This window comes from Electrona antarctica, assembly GCF_951216825.1.
Source record: "Electrona antarctica genome assembly, chromosome: 23".
NCBI lineage: Eukaryota > Metazoa > Chordata > Actinopteri > Myctophiformes > Myctophidae > Electrona > Electrona antarctica.
This window is the reverse complement of record NC_136804.1, coordinates 20,783,026-20,804,808: the sequence shown is the minus strand read 5'-3', so window position 1 is coordinate 20,804,808 and position 21,783 is coordinate 20,783,026. Positions and strand designations below refer to the sequence as shown.

At 42.4% G+C, this 21,783-nt stretch overlaps 2 protein-coding genes across 5 annotated transcripts in view; both read right to left on the bottom strand.

The window, feature by feature from the left end:
• Nucleotides 1-66: 66 nt before the first annotated feature.
• LOC306916659 (SIN3-HDAC complex-associated factor-like) lies at nucleotides 67-10,977 on the bottom strand. 3 transcript variants are annotated; one of them, XM_079494643.1, is made up of 6 exons: nucleotides 10,879-10,977; nucleotides 7,471-7,598; nucleotides 4,290-4,389; nucleotides 3,917-4,004; nucleotides 2,864-3,014; nucleotides 67-2,382 (listed from the first exon to the last, which is right to left on the bottom strand). In XM_079494643.1, exons 2-6 carry the CDS (start codon nucleotides 7,596-7,598, stop codon nucleotides 2,109-2,111), a joined length of 741 nt encoding a protein of 246 aa, XP_079350769.1. In that variant the 5' UTR covers nucleotides 10,879-10,977; the 3' UTR covers nucleotides 67-2,108. The 3 variants fall into 3 exon arrangements, with proteins under 3 accessions (XP_079350769.1, XP_079350768.1, XP_079350767.1); XM_079494642.1 differs by having other exon boundaries at nucleotides 10,791-10,922; XM_079494641.1 differs by lacking the exon at nucleotides 10,879-10,977 and adding an exon at nucleotides 10,646-10,867.
• Nucleotides 10,978-12,215: 1,238 nt separating this feature from the next.
• The window catches only part of dennd5b (DENN/MADD domain containing 5B), a 104,558-nt gene continuing 94,990 nt past the window's right edge, over nucleotides 12,216-21,783 (bottom strand). For both annotated transcript variants that reach the window (XM_079494583.1, XM_079494584.1), the window contains 5 exons: nucleotides 19,781-19,968; nucleotides 19,007-19,089; nucleotides 17,677-17,803; nucleotides 16,833-17,007; nucleotides 12,216-16,478 (listed from right to left, as the gene is read on the bottom strand). In XM_079494583.1, coding sequence (XP_079350709.1) covers nucleotides 16,295-16,478; nucleotides 16,833-17,007; nucleotides 17,677-17,803; nucleotides 19,007-19,089; nucleotides 19,781-19,968 — 757 coding nt within the window. In that variant the 3' untranslated portion in view covers nucleotides 12,216-16,294. The remainder of the gene's footprint in view (nucleotides 16,479-16,832; nucleotides 17,008-17,676; nucleotides 17,804-19,006; nucleotides 19,090-19,780; nucleotides 19,969-21,783) is intronic.

Sequence of the window (21,783 nt, the reverse complement as noted above, 5' to 3'; positions counted from 1 at the left end):
ACTTAAAAAGGTAGAAATGCAGATCATGATAAATCATGGGTCTACCTCCAAACAGTAAAAGACTGATACATGACAAATTACATTTATTGAACAATTACAAATTACAGGAGTGTATAAAAATACAAACTTTGTTCCTAGAAATAAACAATAGTGTATCTCTGGAAAAGACAAAACAAAAACAAAATCAGCTCATGGAACCATCATAAACTGGACAACTAAGACCGACATCTTTTGTAGAGATAAATAAAAGTGCAAATCTACAACAAATAAAGGGCAATCTACCAAAGCAAATGGAGACAAGATTAACACAATCTGTCTATGTTGGACCCCTTGTTCAGAAATCGTTTGAAACAAAACGGCAACATCATAATAAACAACAATTAGTAATACTCTTTTGGACAAGACACTTCACTTATACTGCTTGTCACTTTCTGACAGAACTCTGCAGTGCCACCTTCTGGTGGGGAATAATAAAGGAATAAAATAAAATTGCACAGAGCTTGTTTAGTAGTTTTCTGGTTATTGTACATTGAATATTCATTCAGTGATGACTAATGTATTTTAGCACACACAACTTTGAAATGCAGTGAGAGACATACACTGAAACATATCAAAACTGCTCAAAAAATAAATATTAATTATGTACGGGAACCAGACATTTTGCACGTTCTAGAATGCTAGAACCAATAAGGTCATGTCATGGTACAAATGGTACATCCATCCTGTGACTTTAACACATGACCTTTGTTCTTTTTTGAACAACTAACTTAGTTTTTGTACTTTCATTATTTATATACAAAAATATATTTCCAGGCGGTACATCACTTCCATAGACATAATAAAATAGCATTTTGTCAAAAGAACATGCAATTCCCATGCAAAATACCTGCATCGTTTAGTTGTTAAACTCATGAGCGAGTTCTGCAAACAGACACAGAACCGGAGTTGACATTCCTTTGAAGGCCTCAGTCAGAAGAAAAAGAACTAAAGCATGTTACAATTATCATCTATGAAAGGACAGACCTGTGCAGGCTTTTTGGTTGTGGAGGAAAGGTAAGGCTTCTCATGACATCATTTGAGTATAAATAGCTACCAAGCCCTTTCCAATAGAACTAAAAAAGCCTTTAAGAAGAGTGGAGGAAAAAACAATACAAGAGGTGTCTCCACTACGGTATGCCCATTGCTACATACACCTTCTGAGGATTTATTCGTTTTAGCTTATATAATGGTCTATGCGAGTCAACAGCTGCATCATTCTAGACCAGTGCTTAAAGTCAGCAATATCCCTGAATCATTGTTTGTGCTTCCTATGTGCACTGTGGTATATTTATTCTTTTTTCTTTCTTTTTTTTTTTACAGTGATTCAAAGTGTTTTATCTATCTCGTCTCATAATTTTTCTTTCAAAACGGGTCATGATCGCAAAAGACCTCGTGGAAACTTTACATCTAACTAAGTTGGTGGCCATTGCGCCTTTAAAATAATCACAGTAGCTGTGTGAGACGCAACCACCTGACCACTCCCAAAAATGTACAGTAGCCATGGATTGTCAAACAAAAACAAAAATGTAGAAATTAACTACCTCATACCATACAACATAGTACGGTGAAAGATTAGAAGAAGAAAAAAAAGGAAGGCCGTTTTCATTGTGCAGCTCTACGTTATGGCTCTATCCCAGCTGTAAAGGGTCATTCATTATGAGAGGTCTCCTAGTTTACATGCAGCTTTTTTTTTCCTCGATCCAGCATTTTAGACAAGAAACAAAAGGGAACAAAAGTATCTACAAAATGTATAGAATCTCGGAGCACAGTGACAAGAACAAGGCCGAGGATAGCACTCACTGCACTGTAGCCCGTATGACAAGTAACGCAGATAAATAACAAAACAAAGTAACACTCATCTCTTCAAAAGGATGGGATGGGGGGGTAGTACCCCAACATGATGACAGAGAAAAAGGACTTCCAGCAGCGTGTTGTTGAGGAGAGGGTAATCCGGGGTGAGGCTGGGTTGTGTTGTGACATTAAATAGCTGTCCGTTAAAGTGCCATGTTTTATAGTGAATTGTCAGTATGTCCGTCCACACATGGAAGACAATACAAAACCCCGTAGAGTCAACACCATTCCTCTCGGCTAGGCTTCTCTTCTTGTGCTTCCATATCGCCTGCTTTCTCCTGCTGCTGAATGTCTTCTGGAATTACCTCTGGGGACTCGGAGCCACTCAGCAGTGGAGAGCTTGTCGGGGTCCCTCCATTGGCCTGCCGGTCCTCCCCCATCTCCTCCTGTCCTTGCTGTTGCTTCCTCTGACAGCAGGGTTTGTACAGGTGGGGGTCAATGATGACCTCTCCGTAGCGTCCCTTGTAGATGATCCCACAGCACACCTTCTGTCTGGAAAACAGCAAAGCAGACACGTGTTGTGTATGCATGTGGCAAACACCATGCAAAGTTTGGAAAATGTATTAAATTATGAATTAAAATGAATAATTTGGGGCCTGTTTGTAAGTAGAAGGGTAGTTAGGTACCGAGAGGAAATGAAAGCGTTACAGCAGCTCTCATGGACACATCAATAAAAACAGACGTACTGTAGTGCAATATCTGATCTTTAGAATAAACGAGTAGCACACGCATAATGATGTATCAATTCAATTTAGTAAAGATTTCATATTACTAACAAAATTAACACACAATTTGTTTAAATGCGTCCCCAAATTGTGAACATTTAAAGTGAGCAATACATCTCCTCGTACAGAATGGAAATTGGGAGTGCTAGTGGGCCTACTTGCCATGTGAAACACTTCTTCTTACTACGCAGTGTTTAGTGATTACAGTCTCCTGGTGCTTGACCATTGGTCTGAGCCCGGTTACATACCTCTTCCAGTAGGTGAGGTCCAGGAAGGAGAAGGCCGGGGAGTGGTCCATGCCGGGCGGGAGCTCGCTGTCCGACCCCTCATCGGACTGGTAGCTGTAGGTGAGTGACTGTGCAGGGGAGGCACTTGAGGTGGTGCTGTGGGCGTACAAGTCTGTGGAAGTGACATGGCCACAATAACAATAATTACTGACCACCGTGGCGATCGCCATAACTGACCAAACAACCACCAGGATGCAACTAGTCTAGCCCACACTAGCATTGTTTTCCGACTGGCTCACAACCAAACTTAGTGCTGGTGCATTTTTTTTAACCCAGCCTCATGGCAGCACATTATGTACAGACCTGCATATGATGCTAATGTTTGTCCAATAATAACATGTACACACACCTGCATATCATATGTAAAATGTTTCTAAAATATTTATATTAGGATAAATTTGCGTGACTGTAAAGACGAAACGGAAGTGGGGAGGATGCTTCACTTCCGCTTTATCGCTTACTCATGATAGAGCTTCCGTTGCTCCAGACTGTATGACAGAAGCATTTGAAAATTGCGAGAGGCAACAGTCGTGAGACTAGTGTCCTACTGATGCGGCTTTAGGTGCACGGTCAAAAAAATACAACGAAAAGATGAACAAGCCCACAGAACTCATCCTTCACACAATCTTATGTTCACCAACAGCGGAATACAACAGTGTTATCGGTGTACTGTGTGCCCGCTAGTGCTGCACAATTTGCTAAAAAAAAGTCTGCGATCTAGATTCAGACACCAGGCTATGAGATCTCATTTCTAAATTTGAGCAAGAATCACGCAGCACTATAATTGGTTGTCCAATTCATTTTCGCGACAAGAGAGACTTTAAGAGTCAAAGCACTTTGATGTTGTCTGTTTAAAGCCACAGTAGTTTGTTCCAGCCAGGTGCCACATTTTGAAAGTAGTAATGTTCAACTACAGACTACAAGACAATAAATATTTTTTATGAAAAAAAAGAGAATCGTGATCTCAATTTTTGTGGATAACACGGCAAGCCTAAAATTCAAATGTTAACTTACTGCTCCTCGTCTGTCCTTTCTGCACCCGACTCTTCTTCTTCTTCTTGATCTTTGTCTTCAGGCTTGAACGGCCCTTTGCATCCACCACCTTGGAGAACAATGCAGGAAAACAAGGTCAGCGACGTCACAATTAGACCCCCCACCCACACACACAAACTAGGGTTGGAATCTGGAACCGGATCCAACAAACATTGAGGAATGGGAATCGCCGGTTCCGGAGTATATTTATCACACTGTCAGAGCTGGTATTGGACTTCAAATCTGCTTGCACGCACGCACGCGCACACTCGCACACGCACGCACACGCACACACACACACACACACACACACACACACACACACACACACAAAATAAGTGAAAGGCTTCCTTACATGATTCCAGTTCTTCTTAGATCCCGCAGGAAGTTTTTTCCATCTCTTGACCAGGAGCACACAGGCGTTACAGATCTCCCCACATCGCACCTCAGCCAGCCTGCAGCGACAGCGGAGGGACGAGCACAATTCCAAGCAATAGAAAGGATTAATCATGTGAAATGTTGTGATGGCACAAAAGTGACCATAGCATGCCACAAACATTTTCCTAACAGGAGAATAGTCAGCAACTTTGTCAGCAAAGGTTAACTTCTCACAGACCAGCAAGGGTACTTGTGGTTCCGTTTTGGAGGAGGGTGTCTGATATCAATATCAGGAATTCAGGATTATTTCAAACTTTTGCCTCGATTATTTATGATTAATTAACCATTATAAAAAATAAGAATAGCAAAAATAGTCCATCTACAAGCTCAGAATGCATCATGCTACGAGTTGTGAGCTTGTAGATCGGCTATTTTCCTCATTTTTTGTACACCACCATTGTACAACAAAGTATAATACTATAATACAGGGTCAAGTGGTTAATCAGACTAATTGATTTAGTAGATTATTAAAATCTATTCAAATGTTTTCGTGTCGATTCCTTCATAAGGGAAAAATAAAGATTCCTAGTCTTGATAATTTGATTACCCTACATGAGCAAGATTAAGTCAAATCAATTCTCAATATAGGTGTTGATATATTTTCAGTTAATTGTCCAGCCCCATGCATTGTGTTTGACTGATGAACTGTTTGTGTGTGTGTATGTGTGTGTGTGTGTGTGTCAAGGTCAAGGTCAAGGTAAACTTTATTGTCCACAAGGGAAATTTGTTTTGGGCTTTCACCCCAGTTACAGCCACACATAAAACATCAATGACAAACAAAAATACATTACAGAGGAAGACACAACATTACACAATTGCACACATGATGTGGATAATCTAACCTCACAGTTACTGCTGTTTCAGAGCCTCGTTCAACATCTTAGTTGATGCTGGTACAAACGATTTTTTTTATCTGATGTACTTCCACTTTGGTTCTTTGCATCTTCTCCCAGAGGGCAGAAGTACAAACTCGCCATTTAAAACATGGGTAACATCACTGACGATTTTTTGAGCCTGTTTTAATGTAGCCTGCTCATAGACTGCAGAGAGGGGAGTTGTTTTATCCCTATGATCTTCCCTGCAGTCTGCACCAATCTGAACAATTTGGACCTCAGTTGCACTGAGAGATTACCGAACCAAACTGTGATGCCAAACCTGACCAGGCTTGCCAAGACTGCTCGATAGAACACTAACATAAATCTTTGGTCAACCCTGAGACGCCGAAGGAAGTGCAGTCTTTGCTGTAGTTTACTACAGAGACTGTCAACATGTGTATTCCAAGTTAGTGAGTTGTCAATACAGATCCCCAAGTATTTATATGAGGGGACCTGTGAGATGGTCGAGTCATGGATGACCACAGGCCTGTGATCACCAATACTCTTGGGGTCAAACACCATCTCCTGTGTCTTCTTAACGTTAAGAATAAGGTGGTTGTCATCACACCACTTTACAAAGTTCTGTACCTCTAAAAAGTAGTCAGCTACATCCCTATCAGTGTCATCCGAGAATTTAATGATGTAATTGTTCGGGTTGCCACTTCTACACTCATTTGTATACAGAGTAAAAAGGACAGGTGAGCTCACGCAGCCCTGAGGTGCTCCAGTACTCAGGGTTCTGCACTCTTGACATAGTGCCATTCACACTGACCCTTTGTGTACGTTTAGTTAAGAATGAATGGTACCATCTAATAATAAGAGGATGGACATTAAGGTCCCTCAACCGCTTAATTAAGAGATGTGGCTGTATTGTATTGAATGCTGAGCTGAAATCTACAAGAAGAAGGCGTGCATAGGCTTTGTTATTGTCCAAGTGTTTCAAAAGAAAATAGTCCAAGGTCAAGACTGCGTCCTCTATAACCCTGTTACTCCTATAAGCAAACTGAAAATCATCCAATGAGCAGCCTACCGCTGCCTTCAGCAGACTGATAATGATTTTCTCAAAACATTTCATGACTACTGAAGTCAACGCGACTGGGCGATAGTCATTATTTTCCTTGCAGCCTGCCTTTTTGGGAACAGGAATTATAATGGAGTCTTTCCAGGTGGACGGAACAGTACATGAGTCCAGTGATTTTTGGTAGATGGGACACCAAGCCTCCGCTAACTCCTGACTGCATGAATGCAGCAGCCGGCCACATATCCCGTCTGGACCTGAAGCCTTCCGGGGACATGTGTGGGAAAACATCCTCTGGACTTCACGTTGACTTCACGTTGATCCAGACTCTAGGGCAGCATTTTGTTCATACAAGAAGTCAGCTGTTTCTAACCTTGCATAAAAGTTGTTTAATTCATTGGCCTTTTCCTTTTCATTTGACACACAAAGGCCCTTCTTAGCTGGAGCCATGTTAGTCATGGCCTTCATAGATTCCCACATTTTTTTTAATTAGAAGAGGAGCAGTAGGCCTCAAACTTCTCCTTCTCCTTTCGTTTAGCCTCCCGTATTTTAATGGGAGGCTGTGTGTGTGTGTGTGTGTGTGTGTGTGTGTGTGTGTGTGTGTGTGTGTGTGTGTGTGTGTGTGTGTGTTTATTAATAGCTCCATTTCACACAGATTCATTGCTACCGACATAGCAATGAATCTTGGCAAACAAGCTGAAGCCAGTTTCAGGGGGTAAACTAGAGTAAGGAGGAGACTGACACCTACTTTTTATAGTCTGTGTGAAGAGTTATGCGAGAATAAAAATGATTTAGAGCCGAGTCAGAGTGATGACTGATTAACTGGACACGACTGATGTTTGTTCCATAATTGCTCCAACAGCCAATGGGAAAGGAAACCTAAATTAATAAATAAAAACTGAGCCTAATAAAAAGGAAGAAAAAAACATTACTGCTCCCATATCAGGCTGGACAGCATGACAGAGCTCAAGAACATTATAGTTTTGCATCTTTCATTAGTTTTTATTTCCTTTTGACTTTTTGCTTTCAATTCCATTTTAGTTTTAATTTAACAGATCTGCAACGTGGCTATATTCACTATTTTTTAAGAAATAATATTGGATAAGGAAAGGATTAAGGAAACTTCACCTATGATTTGCTAGTGTTAGTTAGTTGTGTTCCACTAGTTTTCATTATTTGAGTGCAAGGTCCAGTCAATGTCTCACCCAAAGCAGCTGCTGAAGTCACTCTCATAGCGGTTGCTGTCAGTAAAGCGGGAGCTGGAAGACTTGGCCCTGCAGATGCAGCAGCCTTCTGCGCTGCGGTACATCTTTGTCTTGTGGAAGCCAAACATCTGCAACATACATGAGACGGAGATACATTTAACACATAAGACCTGTGCTTGAACCTCTTCTACAAGCTCATATGGCGCTGTGCAAGAGCTTGTAGATCGATTTTTGAAAATAATATATATATTCTTTAATTTATTTCACAAACGTTTTTTAACTTGTATCTTTTCTCCCGGGGGGTTCTTGGAACAACATTTTCAGATTGCGGTCGACGGCCAATTAAATACAATTTTGGGGGTCCTTCACATGAAATAGTTTGAGAACCACTGATGTAGAAACAGGTTTTTCAGAAAACTGTCATGATTTAAAAGACATTGTATAGAATCTGGTCTCAGGTCTCAATGGCTTAATATAAAATTGCAAAGTAGACACAGTTCCTTAAAACGTCATTATGCACAGATATTAAAGGGATATTTCACTTAAAAAAATGTCGGGTCGTTTTATCGTCTACTCAGGCTTTTGGGAGCACACTGGCCTGGACAGCTTGCTCGATTCAGTAATAGATATTTGAAATTGACTTTATCAGACACGCCCAATTCCTGTATAAACACATTGTAACTCACAAGGCCTTGCGATGCAACTCGGCTAGGTTTTGGAATTTGGAATACAAGGTTTCCACCCAACACCAACGAAAAGCAGATGACAATAAATTAAACATCACATCTGCAGACATAGGCAAACATCCATCCATCTACCTAGTACCTACACATTTATTCTGTTGTTCAGTCCAAATGGCACAAAAGGGTAATGGAAGTTCGGGGTGGGTGTGTGCGACTGTGCCTTTTACGTGATCATTCATTACATCACTTGCGTCATGCGCTATTTGCCGAGCCCCCCTAGCTATCTGCCTGCGCCTGCTGGGGCCAGTGAGCAGTGTTGCCCGGTCTGCTTTTTATAAGCAACTCTGGGCATGTTTTTCTGTAAAGTTGCATGTAAATATTGGTAGTTGCAGGTTGCGGTTTTATTTCTAAAGTGTATAGGTGCTTGTTGTTGGCTCGTTTATTTATTTTTACTTTCTTTAACTATATATATATATATATATATATATATATATATATATATATATATGTATGATGATTTATTTCTTTTTTCCATAGAAGTGAATATTTGTACATCTTTAAATGTTCAGATGAATTGAAAATGGAGGACCCTGATGTAAACAAGTCTTTAATAGTGCTTTTTCTGGTTTTATCCTCGTGGCGGTTTTTGTACTGACTTGTGCTTTTGTTTGAACTGTACCCATTCTACAAACTGAACAGAATCAATCAATCAAAGCAGTGATTCTCAAAAATGTTCATGTCACAGACCCCCAAATTAATATCTGTCTGCACACACCGCAACATGATGTTAGACCCCAAAATATGTTATGCCAGGGAGGGACCCCCATACAAGATTTGTGTAGCCTAATTAAATGTTTCAAAAATATTTTCTTCAAGATTTATTTTGAAAATAGCTCTGATCTACAAGCTATGAGCGTGTCACGATGTTACGCGCTGTGAGCTTTTAAATCTTCTATTTTTAAATAGCAGATACATAGGTTTAAACTTTAAAGTGCTCATGTGGCTTCTTTTGGGCTTGTTTTCATACACCGGTTGCTCGTTTCCCTCACAACACATGGCAACACTGTCAGTGAGACTGAGGCAGACTGGAACAGAACGGTCCTGGCTGTGCGACACTCTTATGCAACCACAGTGGTGCTGATGCAAGTAGGAGCGCCATGTGCTCACTGCTCACCGTGGCTGAGAGAGATGCGGCATCCGAGTGAAGTGATGCTCGAGTGAACGATATTATATTATAAAGGCCACAAACGCCGTTTTACCAATTAACTACCGTATGTATGCATTCATTTAAAAAAAAAAGGGAAAAAAATTAGCTGACAACGTAGGGTTAAAAACTATTTGTATCCCGCATTAATGTTAAAAAAGAAGGAAAAAAACGACACATCTGAAAACATCTCGTCGTAAATAATGTGGACCAACAATTGCCCCAACCTAATTTAAAAAGGGGTGTAGTGATGCAGCCTGCCGTCTGCGTTGAAGCATCGACACACGATTGCATAACGATGGCCATATTAGAGCACATGGGGTAGGTAGGCTACTGGCATGCTTCATCCGACATGGGAAGTTGGACGACTAGAAATGCTCATCATTCCGGTATGCCTTTAGATTTTAGAGCATGTGGAAAAAGATGTGGATAATGGATTTAAACAAAACTCCAATTAAAGTTCCCCCAAAAGCACCAAACACTGGTTGTTGTCGTCAATCTAGCTGGACAAGGCTATATTATGGCCGACACCACTGGCCATCAATTAAGAGAACGATCGGTCGACGTCTCGAGGAGAGCTTGCTGTTCCACAGTTCCACTTATGAAACGCATAAAGCTTGCAGTAAAAACTGCTCCATCCACCTTTACAGTGATATCATATTAACACGCATCCATTGTTTCAGTCTTTGTGTTCACAGAATGACTGAGTGCGTCACTCAGAGCCAGAGCGAGGGTTGAAGTGTAAACAGATCAGCACGCTGCTAGCAGACCGGGTCCGCCCCACTCCACTGTACTGTCTCCAACCCAAAACTATCAGAGTTCTGCGGCGACCGACGAACAAGTTACAATAAAACAAAAAGGTGGTAGGATTTGGAAGTATTAACAATTAGGACGCTGGACGCACAATCCACTGTCAAAGTTGACGCCGACACAAATAACACGCCACAACGGGAGGCAACCAAACAAAACGCGAAGCTGACTTTGCATTTGCAAACTGCCTAGGATTGACTTCAACATATAACAATTTTGAAAGGACGCAAACCGTAAAGAATGAGGGCATACTGGCGCGCCATTCGATTACAAATTACAATGTCTCCCCACACTGTCTGGATCAAAACGGTTCCACTAACATGTCAGCTGCACGTTAACACCGCAGGAAACTTTGGAACTAGTACACACTACAAACGCATCTTAAAGATGTGGCTCAAACAACTGCTTGGTAGGAATTTGAGGTCGTTGTTGTTGCACTATAGTGTTGCGATGTGTTGAAAACCAGACATGCCCTCACCTTCCTCCTCCTCAGACAACTTCAGTGTTTTTCACTCAGCGCGGTACAACAACGTTTACGCACACGCCGACAACACTTTGCGAGTGGCACGCACGTTTTCTTTGAATGCAGTTTCTTTTTTGGTCTTCGCTTTTTCAAAACAAACCCTTTAAAGTCGTCCGGTGTGGCTGCACGGTCAGAAAGATGTATTTATTTGAAGTGCCTCTCATTCATGTAAAAAGATCACAGCTCACCACTGTCCGTAGTAGAAACGTATGCGCATGCGCGCTGCGCAGCCCACCGCTCCACCATTTTCTGTTTTTTTTTCTCTCTCAAAGTAATTTGCATACATGTGTGACGTATGTCCGCGTAACAAAGCCATGGCCATATAAGGACGGGAATTACGCGGGAAATGGGGAGTTGAGAGGTTGCAGCCAGGACACGCACCACACGGTGGCAGTGTGGCACTGTTTGTTTGTTTCTATTCTGTAGCTTGATACTCAACTCCAGTCAAATAATGTTACTCAACTACAAGTGAAAGTTGGTGAGTCAAATTTGTACTTGAGTTAAAGTACTGGAGTATTTGCTTAAAAAAATGAAACTTGCATATTCAAATGTAGGCCTAATAAGAAAATAAAAAATCATGACATTTCAAAATCCCAAGTTATGTAAAAAATAAATGGGAGAAAAGGGTTTAGAAAAATAAATGGTTGCCTGCAGGATAATTTGAGCTTTATGTCAGAAAGTAAAAAAAGACTTACAATTTACATTGTAGTTAATATAATTACCTACCATCTTATTGTATCTTGTATAGGTAACAAGACAACTCACCCCTTTTCCGTTTTCCTCCCGGATTTTCCCCAGCTGGAATTTGAAATCCTCCCGGATTTTCCCCAGCTGGAATTTGAATTTCTCTAACTATAAACTTTCACAACAGCAGACAGCCTAAGTACAAATATATTTATGAAAAGCTACTACAGTGAAGTCTGTTCACAGAAGTTGTTGTAGGCTATGTGGGGATTATCTGACGAGGTACCATTTGAGTGGGAAAAACCTTACATATACTAAATAATAGTAAATTGTTTATAGGGTCAATATAAGTAAAATAATATAGCCTTTCCACAGGAGTATCTTTTTATATTTTTCCAAAAAGAATACAAACAGCCAATAGCATATTACAAAGTTATCCCCCTCACTGGGGAAAATTCCGGGAGGAAAAACGGGCAAGCACCGGGGTGAGTTGTCCAGTATTCCTTGTATACGTGCCTGTGCATCATTTTTAAAACAACTAATAGAATACAAAAACAGAAATAAACCAAAGCCATTACTGCCTACACATCAAGAGACTAATTGCTAAAGCATGATCCATTAATAAATATTGGTTGGGTCAATTACATTTGCAAGATTAAGGTTATAAATATGACTATGCATAACAATGCTGAGAACAAGTATTTAACAGGGGTCAAGTTCACACGACCCCAAGGAATGTGTTATGACAGGCATGCATGCATGACTGGCTGCATACGCAGTCGCACACGTGTACACACACACACACACACACACACACACACACACAGTAAAAACACGCCAAAAAAATGTATCGGGTGTTTTTAATGAAATATGCATAATAAATATCAGAACAGAACAATAGACAAGTCTACATACACATGTCAATTTGTTTGGTAGCTTATGTCTCATAGGTAGGACTCAATATGGAAAAGCTATGCTTCTGAAGCACTTGCTTTCCCACAGATTTCGGTGCAGATCTTCTGCTTCCAGATCTGCCAATTTTGAAATTTGTCACACAAAAAAACTATGTAACAAGGAACCAGTTGAGCACAGTGTAAAACAAGGGGCCCAGACACGCTTTGATTTCCACAGTCTGTCCTCAGAATTGGAAGTGCAATGAGGACTTGTCTCGTCTATCAAGATGAAATTGCAAGCCACTGTGAAAGGATGTTCTCGCCCATTTGATATGGAGGAACTTAGCGCTATATAAAGACTAAGACTATACAGCAGAAAAGGGGAGTAAGAGAGCATGCAGGTAGCAGTTTGGCAGAACCTACACAGCTAACCTCCTTCATTCTTTAACCGCAGACAAAAGTATTGATGAGTTCTAGACATAATGTTAGTAAATGGACCAGTACCGGTCCATTTGGTTCCGTTTGTACACTCTCAGAGTTAAATCAACACTGGGGAATTCACAGTGTGCCGTGATTAAAGGACCAATGACTTCATCCATTTCTCAACCCATCTTCATATAATTGGTCCTCACTAATGCTCAGTGCTTTATAACACCAATGTTATAAAAGATGGCACCATTTCTGTGTACTGGCTCTGTGTCAGTGTACCCAGATATACGCGACAAGAGGCGTCAAGATGTTGCCTAGGTTTTTAAACAGCTGGTGGATGGAAATGACGTTCGCGTGCGGCTGCAACTTGACGGCCGCGTTTGCAACGTGTTTCCGGTTTTCTGGCCGAAGGGTCAAGTTGCAGGCGCGCTGCTATATCTGGGTGTACCCAGTCTCAGAGGACACAGAGCCAGTTTTATGCTCTTGCATTAATAAAAATAACAAACAAAAAGTTTAACTCTTGTTTGAAATGACCAAACCTGCCTACTGATGATGCAACTTGTAGGCAGGTTTCTGAACTGCCCCCAGTGCAGAAACCTTGAGACACAGAGCGAATAGACCAGAACAGTGACATCTTATAATGAGCATTAGTGAGGAGCAAATATGAAGACAGGCTGAAAATGGGCAAAGTGGTCTTTTAAGTATAAATGAAGCTCAAGTCTTCAAGAGCATAGCAGCAGGACCAAAGTGGTACAACGTGACAACATAAAGGGGACAGAGTGGTCTTTCCCTGTTCATTCTACAGGTGTCTTTTAAAGGGGACACAGAGTGGTCTTTCCCTGTTCATTCTACAGGTGTCTTTTAAAGGGGACACAGAGTGGTCTTTCCCTGTTCATTCTACAGGTGTCTTTAAAGGGGACACAGAGTGGTCTTTCCCTGTTCATTCTACAGGTGTCTTTTTGTAAACCCAGAATGCCAGTGATATACCAGCACACACAACCGCATTTAAGGCTCTCTCGGCCTACCACAGATCAAAAGGAAAATGTGACTTGCATAACATCATGCTGTTAACCATCCCTGGTGGGCTGCCTGTATTTCACAGAGTAAATACTGGGAGATCTTCAATACTGTATATTAACCACTTAGACCCTCTATACTTGGTCAAACGCATCTGAGTTGCTCTGTTCTTCCGTGTGCTTTTTTTCCTCCAATCTACATCACATCTCTTTGCCAAAAATAGCCGATCTACAAGCTTAGAGCGAGTCACACTCGCAACACGGCTCGATATGAGCTTGTAGATCTGCTGAGTTTTGGCAAAAAAAAAATCTCCGCAGAATATGGATGGTTCAAGTGGTTAAAACAGAAGGAAAGAAGGAAATCCTCCGTCGGGTGGAAACCTCATGTGTTCAAAAAACAAAACCGTTGAAACATTTCAGGATTCAAATTCAAAAATAGCAAAAGTAGTAGTATCTACAAGCTTGTCGATCTGCAACCTTTTGAGTGACACTGTAGTATGACCAAGTAGGGCATTATTTTAGAAAAAACACAAAGCGATGAAATATCGAGATAAGAGGTTTCTGCCCGAGGAAATACAGATGAGTCCGGTTGCTCCTTTTTCCTCCTTTTTAATCTTTCGCCTCAACGTCAGAGGAAAACGTGACAATAAATACATTTCGGTCAAAATCAGGTCATCTTTCATCGACATGCACTAATAATCCAAATATTTACAGGAGATTGCATCAGGGATTATTTCATGGCAAACGTGGCAAAAAACCCTCCTAGAATAAAGGATTATATTTCAAACAAAAGCCAAAACACACCAAGATTCAATTTGCTTTGACATAGAAGGATTAGTTGGGGGGGGGGGGGGGGGACTGAATCACTCTCAGGTTACTATTGCCAACGTGTTTGACAATGTACTTTGAAGCTTTAACAGTTATTCATTTTTAAATCCATCAGTGAAAGAAAAACAAACATTTGAGTTAGTATTAGACCCAGGATAGCATTGGCAAAGTGGTCCAGAATCTCCAACAGCCATGCAGTTGTACCAGTGCTGTATGTATGAGGCATACACAGGTTCAAGAACGCACGCACGCACGCGCACACGCACACACACACACACACACACACACACACACACACACACACACACACTCCAGTAATGTACTATTTTGTGCTGTTGTCTTTCTTCAGAAACCAGTGGATCATTCCAAATACTAAAAAGTTGGAACATATAAAAATAAAAGTAGAAGCATAAATGCTCACATACCTATACACCCATCTGTGAAATTACTTTTGTCACCCCCCCCCCACACACACACACACCCATACATACACAGTTTTCAACAGCCAGGTCTACGCCTGACATTTTGGTAGGAATGGTCCATGCAGCTTCAGATAAGCTCCCGCCCTCAGGCAGGCATCTCGTCCCCGTGCCTGTCCGTCAACATCGGCAAGCCAATCGTAATGCAGAAGGGGGGGGGGGGGAAGGGGTCCAAAAAGGCAGGGGGGGGGGGGGGGGGGGGGGGGGGGGCGACGACAGAGCCGTTAGTTCATCTCCACAACCACTGTACATGGCTCAGCTTCTTGCAGAATCTACCTGCGGGCCTCCCGATCACCATCGTCCCATACCATGCGTTCGGCGCAGTCCACATCTTTAGTCCTTCCAGTGTGGTGACTACAGAGAGTCAGCAGGGTCAAAACAGTATTCATTCTGTGGTAGATTACGGTTTATGTGGCCCAGTAGCACAGGTCCACCGGCTAATACTACCACTGACGGGGAGACGGCGGAATTACAGCCAGCTGTCGCAGACAGAATGCAGGCGAGAAAGAGATCGCAGCGTCTCTACGCGAGAGACCCTTCTGTACTGTTAATTTCAAGGACCCCCATAACTCTGAGTGTACAAATGGAAGCAAATGGACCCCTGCGCGGTTCCATTTGTACACTCTCAGAGTTTGGTTCCATTTGTACACTCTCAGAGTTTGGTTCCATTTGTACACTCTCAGAGTTTGGTTCCATTTGTACACTCTCAGAGTTTGGTTCCATTTGTACACTCTCAGAGTTTGGTTCCATTTGTACACTCTCAGAGTTTGGTTCCATTTGTACACTCTCAGAGTTACGGACCCGTAAGGGCCCATTAGAACCGCCCCAAGGAACCCTGGCGGTCGCCCTAACAACACTTTTAGAACCACTGACATTTCTTTCATTGTTTTTGTATAAAATATCCGTAGTAAAAACCACAGGCAGGGTAATAATAATACTGCATTCAAACTGGTTAATAACTCCAAATCTCAAGCCTTCCCGTGTGAAGAAGTGGAACTTGTGTCCTTTGGTCGTCAAGTTGCGCCGTGCGTGCACTTTGTCGTACGACAGGCAGTGTAAATAGCCAAGCTACAGTACAAGCCCCGTGACCCATCTTTTATTGAGAAAACGTTGAAAAGTCTTGAAAAGTATGTGTGAAGACAAATCTCGTCTATAACGATCTGCCACCCAAAAAATAGGAACACCAGGTTGAAAGTGTTTTAAGAGAAACAACAGCAGCCAGTGTGCTGATGGGTGGGGTGGCGGAGGGGGGGGGGGTGCAGTCCTGCTCAGAGGTTAAAGGTCGACGCCTTTGACCAGCGAGGATTCCAGTGTGACGGCAAAGTCGTGGAGGGTCTCCATTAGGCTGATGAGGGCGTTGACGGTGGTCCGGTCGCGTAGCAGAGCGGACTCCTCGTACATCCTCTGGATCACGGGGCATTCCACCAGTAGGGGGAGCCACTGGGGCAGCAGACGGTCCCTGCAGGAAAAGAGGTGGATGGGAAAATGATCAGCTGAGCTGTACTGTACTGTACTGTACTGTACTGTACTGTACTGTACTGTACTGTACTGTACTGTACTGTACTGTACTGTACTGTACTGTACTGTACTGTACTCACACGGCAGGCTGACATGCTTACTGACAGGGGGGTTGTGATGCAATTCAGTGAAATACATTCATCAGGGAATGTGTGACATATGAGGTTTAGAGTTGAATCCACTTAATTTTGCACACTGCTCTGCGACACTGATAGCCGATCTACCAAGATGCAAATAAACATATTTGTTTCCGCCTATCTCTACTTGTTATTGACACTTCAAAGCAAAAGCCTACCTCGCGCCCATGCAAACCAACAGCTGGAACTTCCCGTCCTTGCCAATGTTCCTGGGGGTGGAGTTAATGGCGTTGACATAGCGGCAGAGTGATTGGCAGGTCATCCCCAGGGGCTCCGAGGTCTCCTGAAGGTCTCCCATCTGGTCCGCCGTCTCCATGTAGGCCACAGCCTTCTCTGTAGAGAGGGAACGAAGGACACACGTTGAGAGGTTTTTACTAACGTAGGAGGAGAGTTGCTGCCGACCTGTTCCTTACTAGAAAAATCTACTACTACCCTAAATACATTATGGAAAAACACTAAGATTAGATACTTGTAGAGACTTCTTTGCGTGACAGTTACTAGAACAGCGGTGAGCCTACTACGTACATAACTGCCATAAGTTTAGATTGGATTACCCTTTTTTTAACGCCAATAGTTTCCAGGCAGTTTTAAGTTTTAGGCGATTGCAGTCTCTAGTTGAGTATTTCTGTAATATAAATTAGCGGAATTTGAAGAACGTGCAGCTATTGGAAACACACCGGTGGTGAACGAAATAAAGATTCATTTATATCCATAAGAGTCTATCCATGTCATCACGCAGCACGTTTTTGTTCACATGGAGTAATTAAAATTGGCTTTTTAGGGAATTTGGATATACAAATACACAAAAATAGATTGTTTTCCCCCATTTCTTTGGTATCTATAGTTTGGTATGCCCATATGATGACCACAGATAGGTTCTATAAAGTGTGAAAAACATCTTTTTCCATTTCACCAGACCTTTAAAGGACTGACTTTGAGAGTCTACCAACATGCTGGTCCCAATTTACGCCAGCAGGGGGCAAAGTGGCTCCACACACTCACCCACAAAGTCCCAGACAAAGACGGTCTTCTGGAAGAGCCGGGCGGACTTGAAGCCGTGGTGGAAGAACTGCTCCAGAGCCCCGACCAGGCCACTCTCTCCACACAGCAGGATGGTCAGACTGCCCCTCTGTTACCAGAAGGCCGGGGATTAGTCACCATGGTTGAAACACAAAACCTCTAATATAAAAGTGTTGCCGCTAACAGATACAGTACACTGCTTAGGATGGACGTTCTCAGATTTCAGATGGAAATAGGGGTTGGCAAAAAATAAGTTACCATACCCCCATTTCTAATACAGCAAAAATTGTGTATCTACAAAGCTCTCAACGCGTCGCAAAGCCACACGTTGAGAGCTTGCTGATCAACTATTTTGAAGAGAAAACGTTCGCCTATAATAAAATTCCCAAAATAGGAATGCCACGTTGAAAGTGGTTAATAAATTAATGGTTGGTTGCATTAAAAAAAAGGCTTGTCTAAATTATAGTCACATGTAGATGGACGCGGGCATTGATTGTGATGGAATCAGATTAATGTTCTAAAACAATTCAGGGTTGGGGACAATCTGCATACAATAACGTAATTTAAGGTTAAATGTGAACAGCTGACGCCCCTGGACACGTTCTCTCTGGCGTCCGTTGGTCACAGAGTTACACAACGCTCCTGAGGTCAGTCACTGAGTGAAGCGTTTGTCATGGCAATGAGCAGAGAGACATCTCCCCTCCAGAGCAAAGTGCATTGGATTTGGAGACTGGATCAACTCCATTGTGTCTGACTGTGCAGTTAATGGACTCCTCCAGGGCTCCGAAAGGCTCTCTCTCCGTCTCTCTTCCGCTCCTTTCACATCACAGTCTCTTTCAACGGTTCACTTTCTCCCTATAGCTCTCTGACAGTTAGGCGTTTAAAACCAGGTGCAGCAGTTATAAAACAGAAAGAGATAATGGCCACACACAGCCGCCGGAGAGAGGGGCAGGCAGGAGAGATGTTGAGACAGAGAGAGATTCAATGGTAAGCACCAGAGTTTATTCACAGCCTGTCACTTCACAATTCTGCCAGACAAAGTAAGTAGCAGCATAGAGAATGTGTCTCTCCTGTAGTCACTAACGCTGGTGGTAGAAATACTATTCTCACAACCACTAGCACTCCAACTCAACCACTTGCTTCAATATATGTTGTAAACAACACACACACACACACACACACACACACACACACACACACACACACACACACACACACACACACACACACACACACACACACACACACACACACACACACACACACACACACACACACACACACACACACACACACACACACACACACACACCTCTTTCTCAGGTTTGTGGAAGTGTTTAATGATGTTGTTGACTGCCTCCCCAATGGCTTCCTGGATCTGGGCTGATGTTGGCTCTGAAATCAGGAAAACCACCACGTAAACACACAGATTCAGATGTTTTCATTTTTCTATAGTGCACTGCATTTCTACACAGGTAAAATGAGAGACTATCCATTTCAGTATATAAGAAAACACCGTTAATAAGATACATGACTCTGAAGAGGTGTGTCTTCAGACTATGGCGGAAGATTGAGTTTGCAGTCAGAACTGCAGACTCACACCCAATCTTCTGCTGTAGCCTGAAGACTCACACCTCTTCAGACGCCACCTTAGCCCGTAGCACTTGCCGTAGGACTTGACGACCTTTCAGGCTTATGCAGAGGCTAAAATGTAATTTAGATAGCATGTTATGTAGACAGATGCCAGGTCATTGTAGACCTGGCATCCTATAGTGTGTATATTCTCAATGTACACAGATATCATTTTCTTGATATTATGAGTGAAGACAGGTTCTTTGTTTACGTATGATCCTAGATCACTATTTCTATGCATATGATTTTACGTTTTGTTTTCCTTGCTTACTGTATGTCACTCCGGATTAAGAGCGTCTGCTACTGTAAATGGCTAAATTACTACTGTTTAGTTCTAAAGCATCAAAGGTCATGTCTCACCTAGACACAGGATCTTACTTGAGCAGGAAATCGGGTTAAAGTTTTGGGTAAATGAGGACAGTTAAACAGTTTTTTTATGGCAGAAAACACCTACTGTATCCACGGCCCGACATCGACGTGACGCTGATGCGTCGGGTCTGGGACGGCGAACGCTGGAGCTCCGGGGTGCGGCAGCCCCTCCCAGAATCCTCCTCTGTACTGGGCACCACCAGCTCACCAATCAGAACTCGCTCCAGACTGCCGTCGTCCACCCCTTTACCCAGCCACCGCCCGCAGGGGAACCTGGAGGAGAGGGCCGGAGAATGGGAGTTAATAGCGCTAAGGCACACCGATGGTTTGGTAAGGCGCTGACCTTTGGGAACAATCTTGAAAAGGAGGAAAAAACATCACACACATTGGCTCCATGCACAGTGATTTATTTGATTGACGTTTCCGGGTCGTTAGGCCTTCGTCAGAATCAACAAACGGGTATATTCTGAGGAAGGCCAAAGGTTTGGAGAGGAGCGCTGCTCATCATTGGTACTTTCCTATGCAGAGTGCAAGTCTTCTGGAGGCTCTTATAAGATCATATCGTCTGGGTCGGGTGGAAACTTTGCGAGTCCAAAAAACGGTTCCTTTTTGTTGAGGGGCGCTAGACCCACCTATGTCCAGCTTTGAGTGTTTGTGTAAACACAAACATTGAAGACAAAAGTGTGTAAACACAAACATTCAAGACAAAAGTGTGTAAACACAAACATTGAAGACAAAGGTCTGTAAACACAAACATTGAAGACAAAAGTGTATAAACACAAAAATGTAAGACTAAAGTGAGGACACAACATAAAACTGTTAGGAGGAGTTAGAAGACATTTTTAGAATTGGCCTCAGGTCTTAATGGGTTAATATAATAGTCAGTCAGAGAGAACAGCAGAATAATGGAAGAAGAGTCAAGGTCAGTTCTAGGGTGCATCTGTTTGCAGAACAAGGGACAAACATATCAGCGAAGCCAGATATCTGAGAAGCTACTTGAAGGGTGCAGGAACACATACTGTAGATGTTACCGTTCCTGTCATTACAATTACATATGTAATAATCTTTCTGTTTGACAAAAGTCCATATTTTGTACTGTAATGTCACCACACTACAATGTTACCTAGATGAGATCATCGTTGAATTTCAGTAGCTTGCACACAATATGCTGGAAAGGCAATCACTGCCCCTGAATGCAGTACAACTCTGACTCTTGAGACCAAAAAAAGAAATAAAAATGAAAAGGAAACTGTAGTAGAGTAGCAGCGTAGGCTATTCTGTACAAATTTGACCAAGATTTCAACATCGTCTTACAGCGGTTTCCTCACACCACTGCCGAAGGCAATCTTGTCCATCTCAGATTTAATTGAAAATTCTGTCTCAAACACGTCTTTATAGCCTGAGGTTGTAAAAACTCTGTGGCAGGGCCCGGGTCCTTAGAAAACTCCAGCAGAGAAAATGAAGAAAACCTTCATGATGTGGGTTCCATCATGTGTGGTATCGCCCTCACTGTGAATTAATGTCAACAGGCTCTACTCTCTCAACGTAGTTTATAAAAAGGTTGAATTCAAATGTAAAAAAATCACCCAGTGTGAAGTAAGCGGTGCCTTTGATGAGTTTATTATCATAAAACCTTTTAATTTCAAGGACCCGCATAACTCTTGAGAGTGTACAAATGGACATGTTTGTGCACTCTCAAAGTTACAGGCCTGTAAGGGTACATTTGGAACCCTAAGGGTCATTGGACGCCACTTTGAAAATCATCGAACCAGAGGAACAATGTTAAATCCCTGTCTATTCATTTCAATAGGCTTCTCACCAGCGCCACTTGAAGCAAACCACACCCACTGCTAATTAAAGAACTAAAAAAGCAGGCTGCTGCTAGTGTGCGGCGTGTGCACCCTGCGTGCGTGTGCTTGCATGTTTGCTTTCCTGTGTGTGTGTGTGTGTGTGTGCGCACGTTTATAAGTGGCTCGCAACAGTTTATGCATGGCATGTGTGTGTTTTCATGGACATGGAGATTCTCAGACATACAAACATAAATATATACAAACACACAAAGTTACTTGTGGAAGCGGCTAGCACCGC

Coding starts and splice junctions, on each gene's coding strand:
- LOC306916659 (XM_079494643.1), bottom strand. CDS start 7,598: ATGTTTGGCTTCCACAAGACAAAGATGTACCGCAGCGCAGAAGGCTGC. Junction 4,005..4,289: donor CTAAGAAGAACTGGAATCAT/GTAAGGAAGCCT, acceptor TTGTTCTCCAAG/GTGGTGGATGCAAAGGGCCG. Junction 2,383..2,863: donor GACCTCACCTACTGGAAGAG/GTATGTAACCGG, acceptor GCTGTTTTCCAG/ACAGAAGGTGTGCTGTGGGA.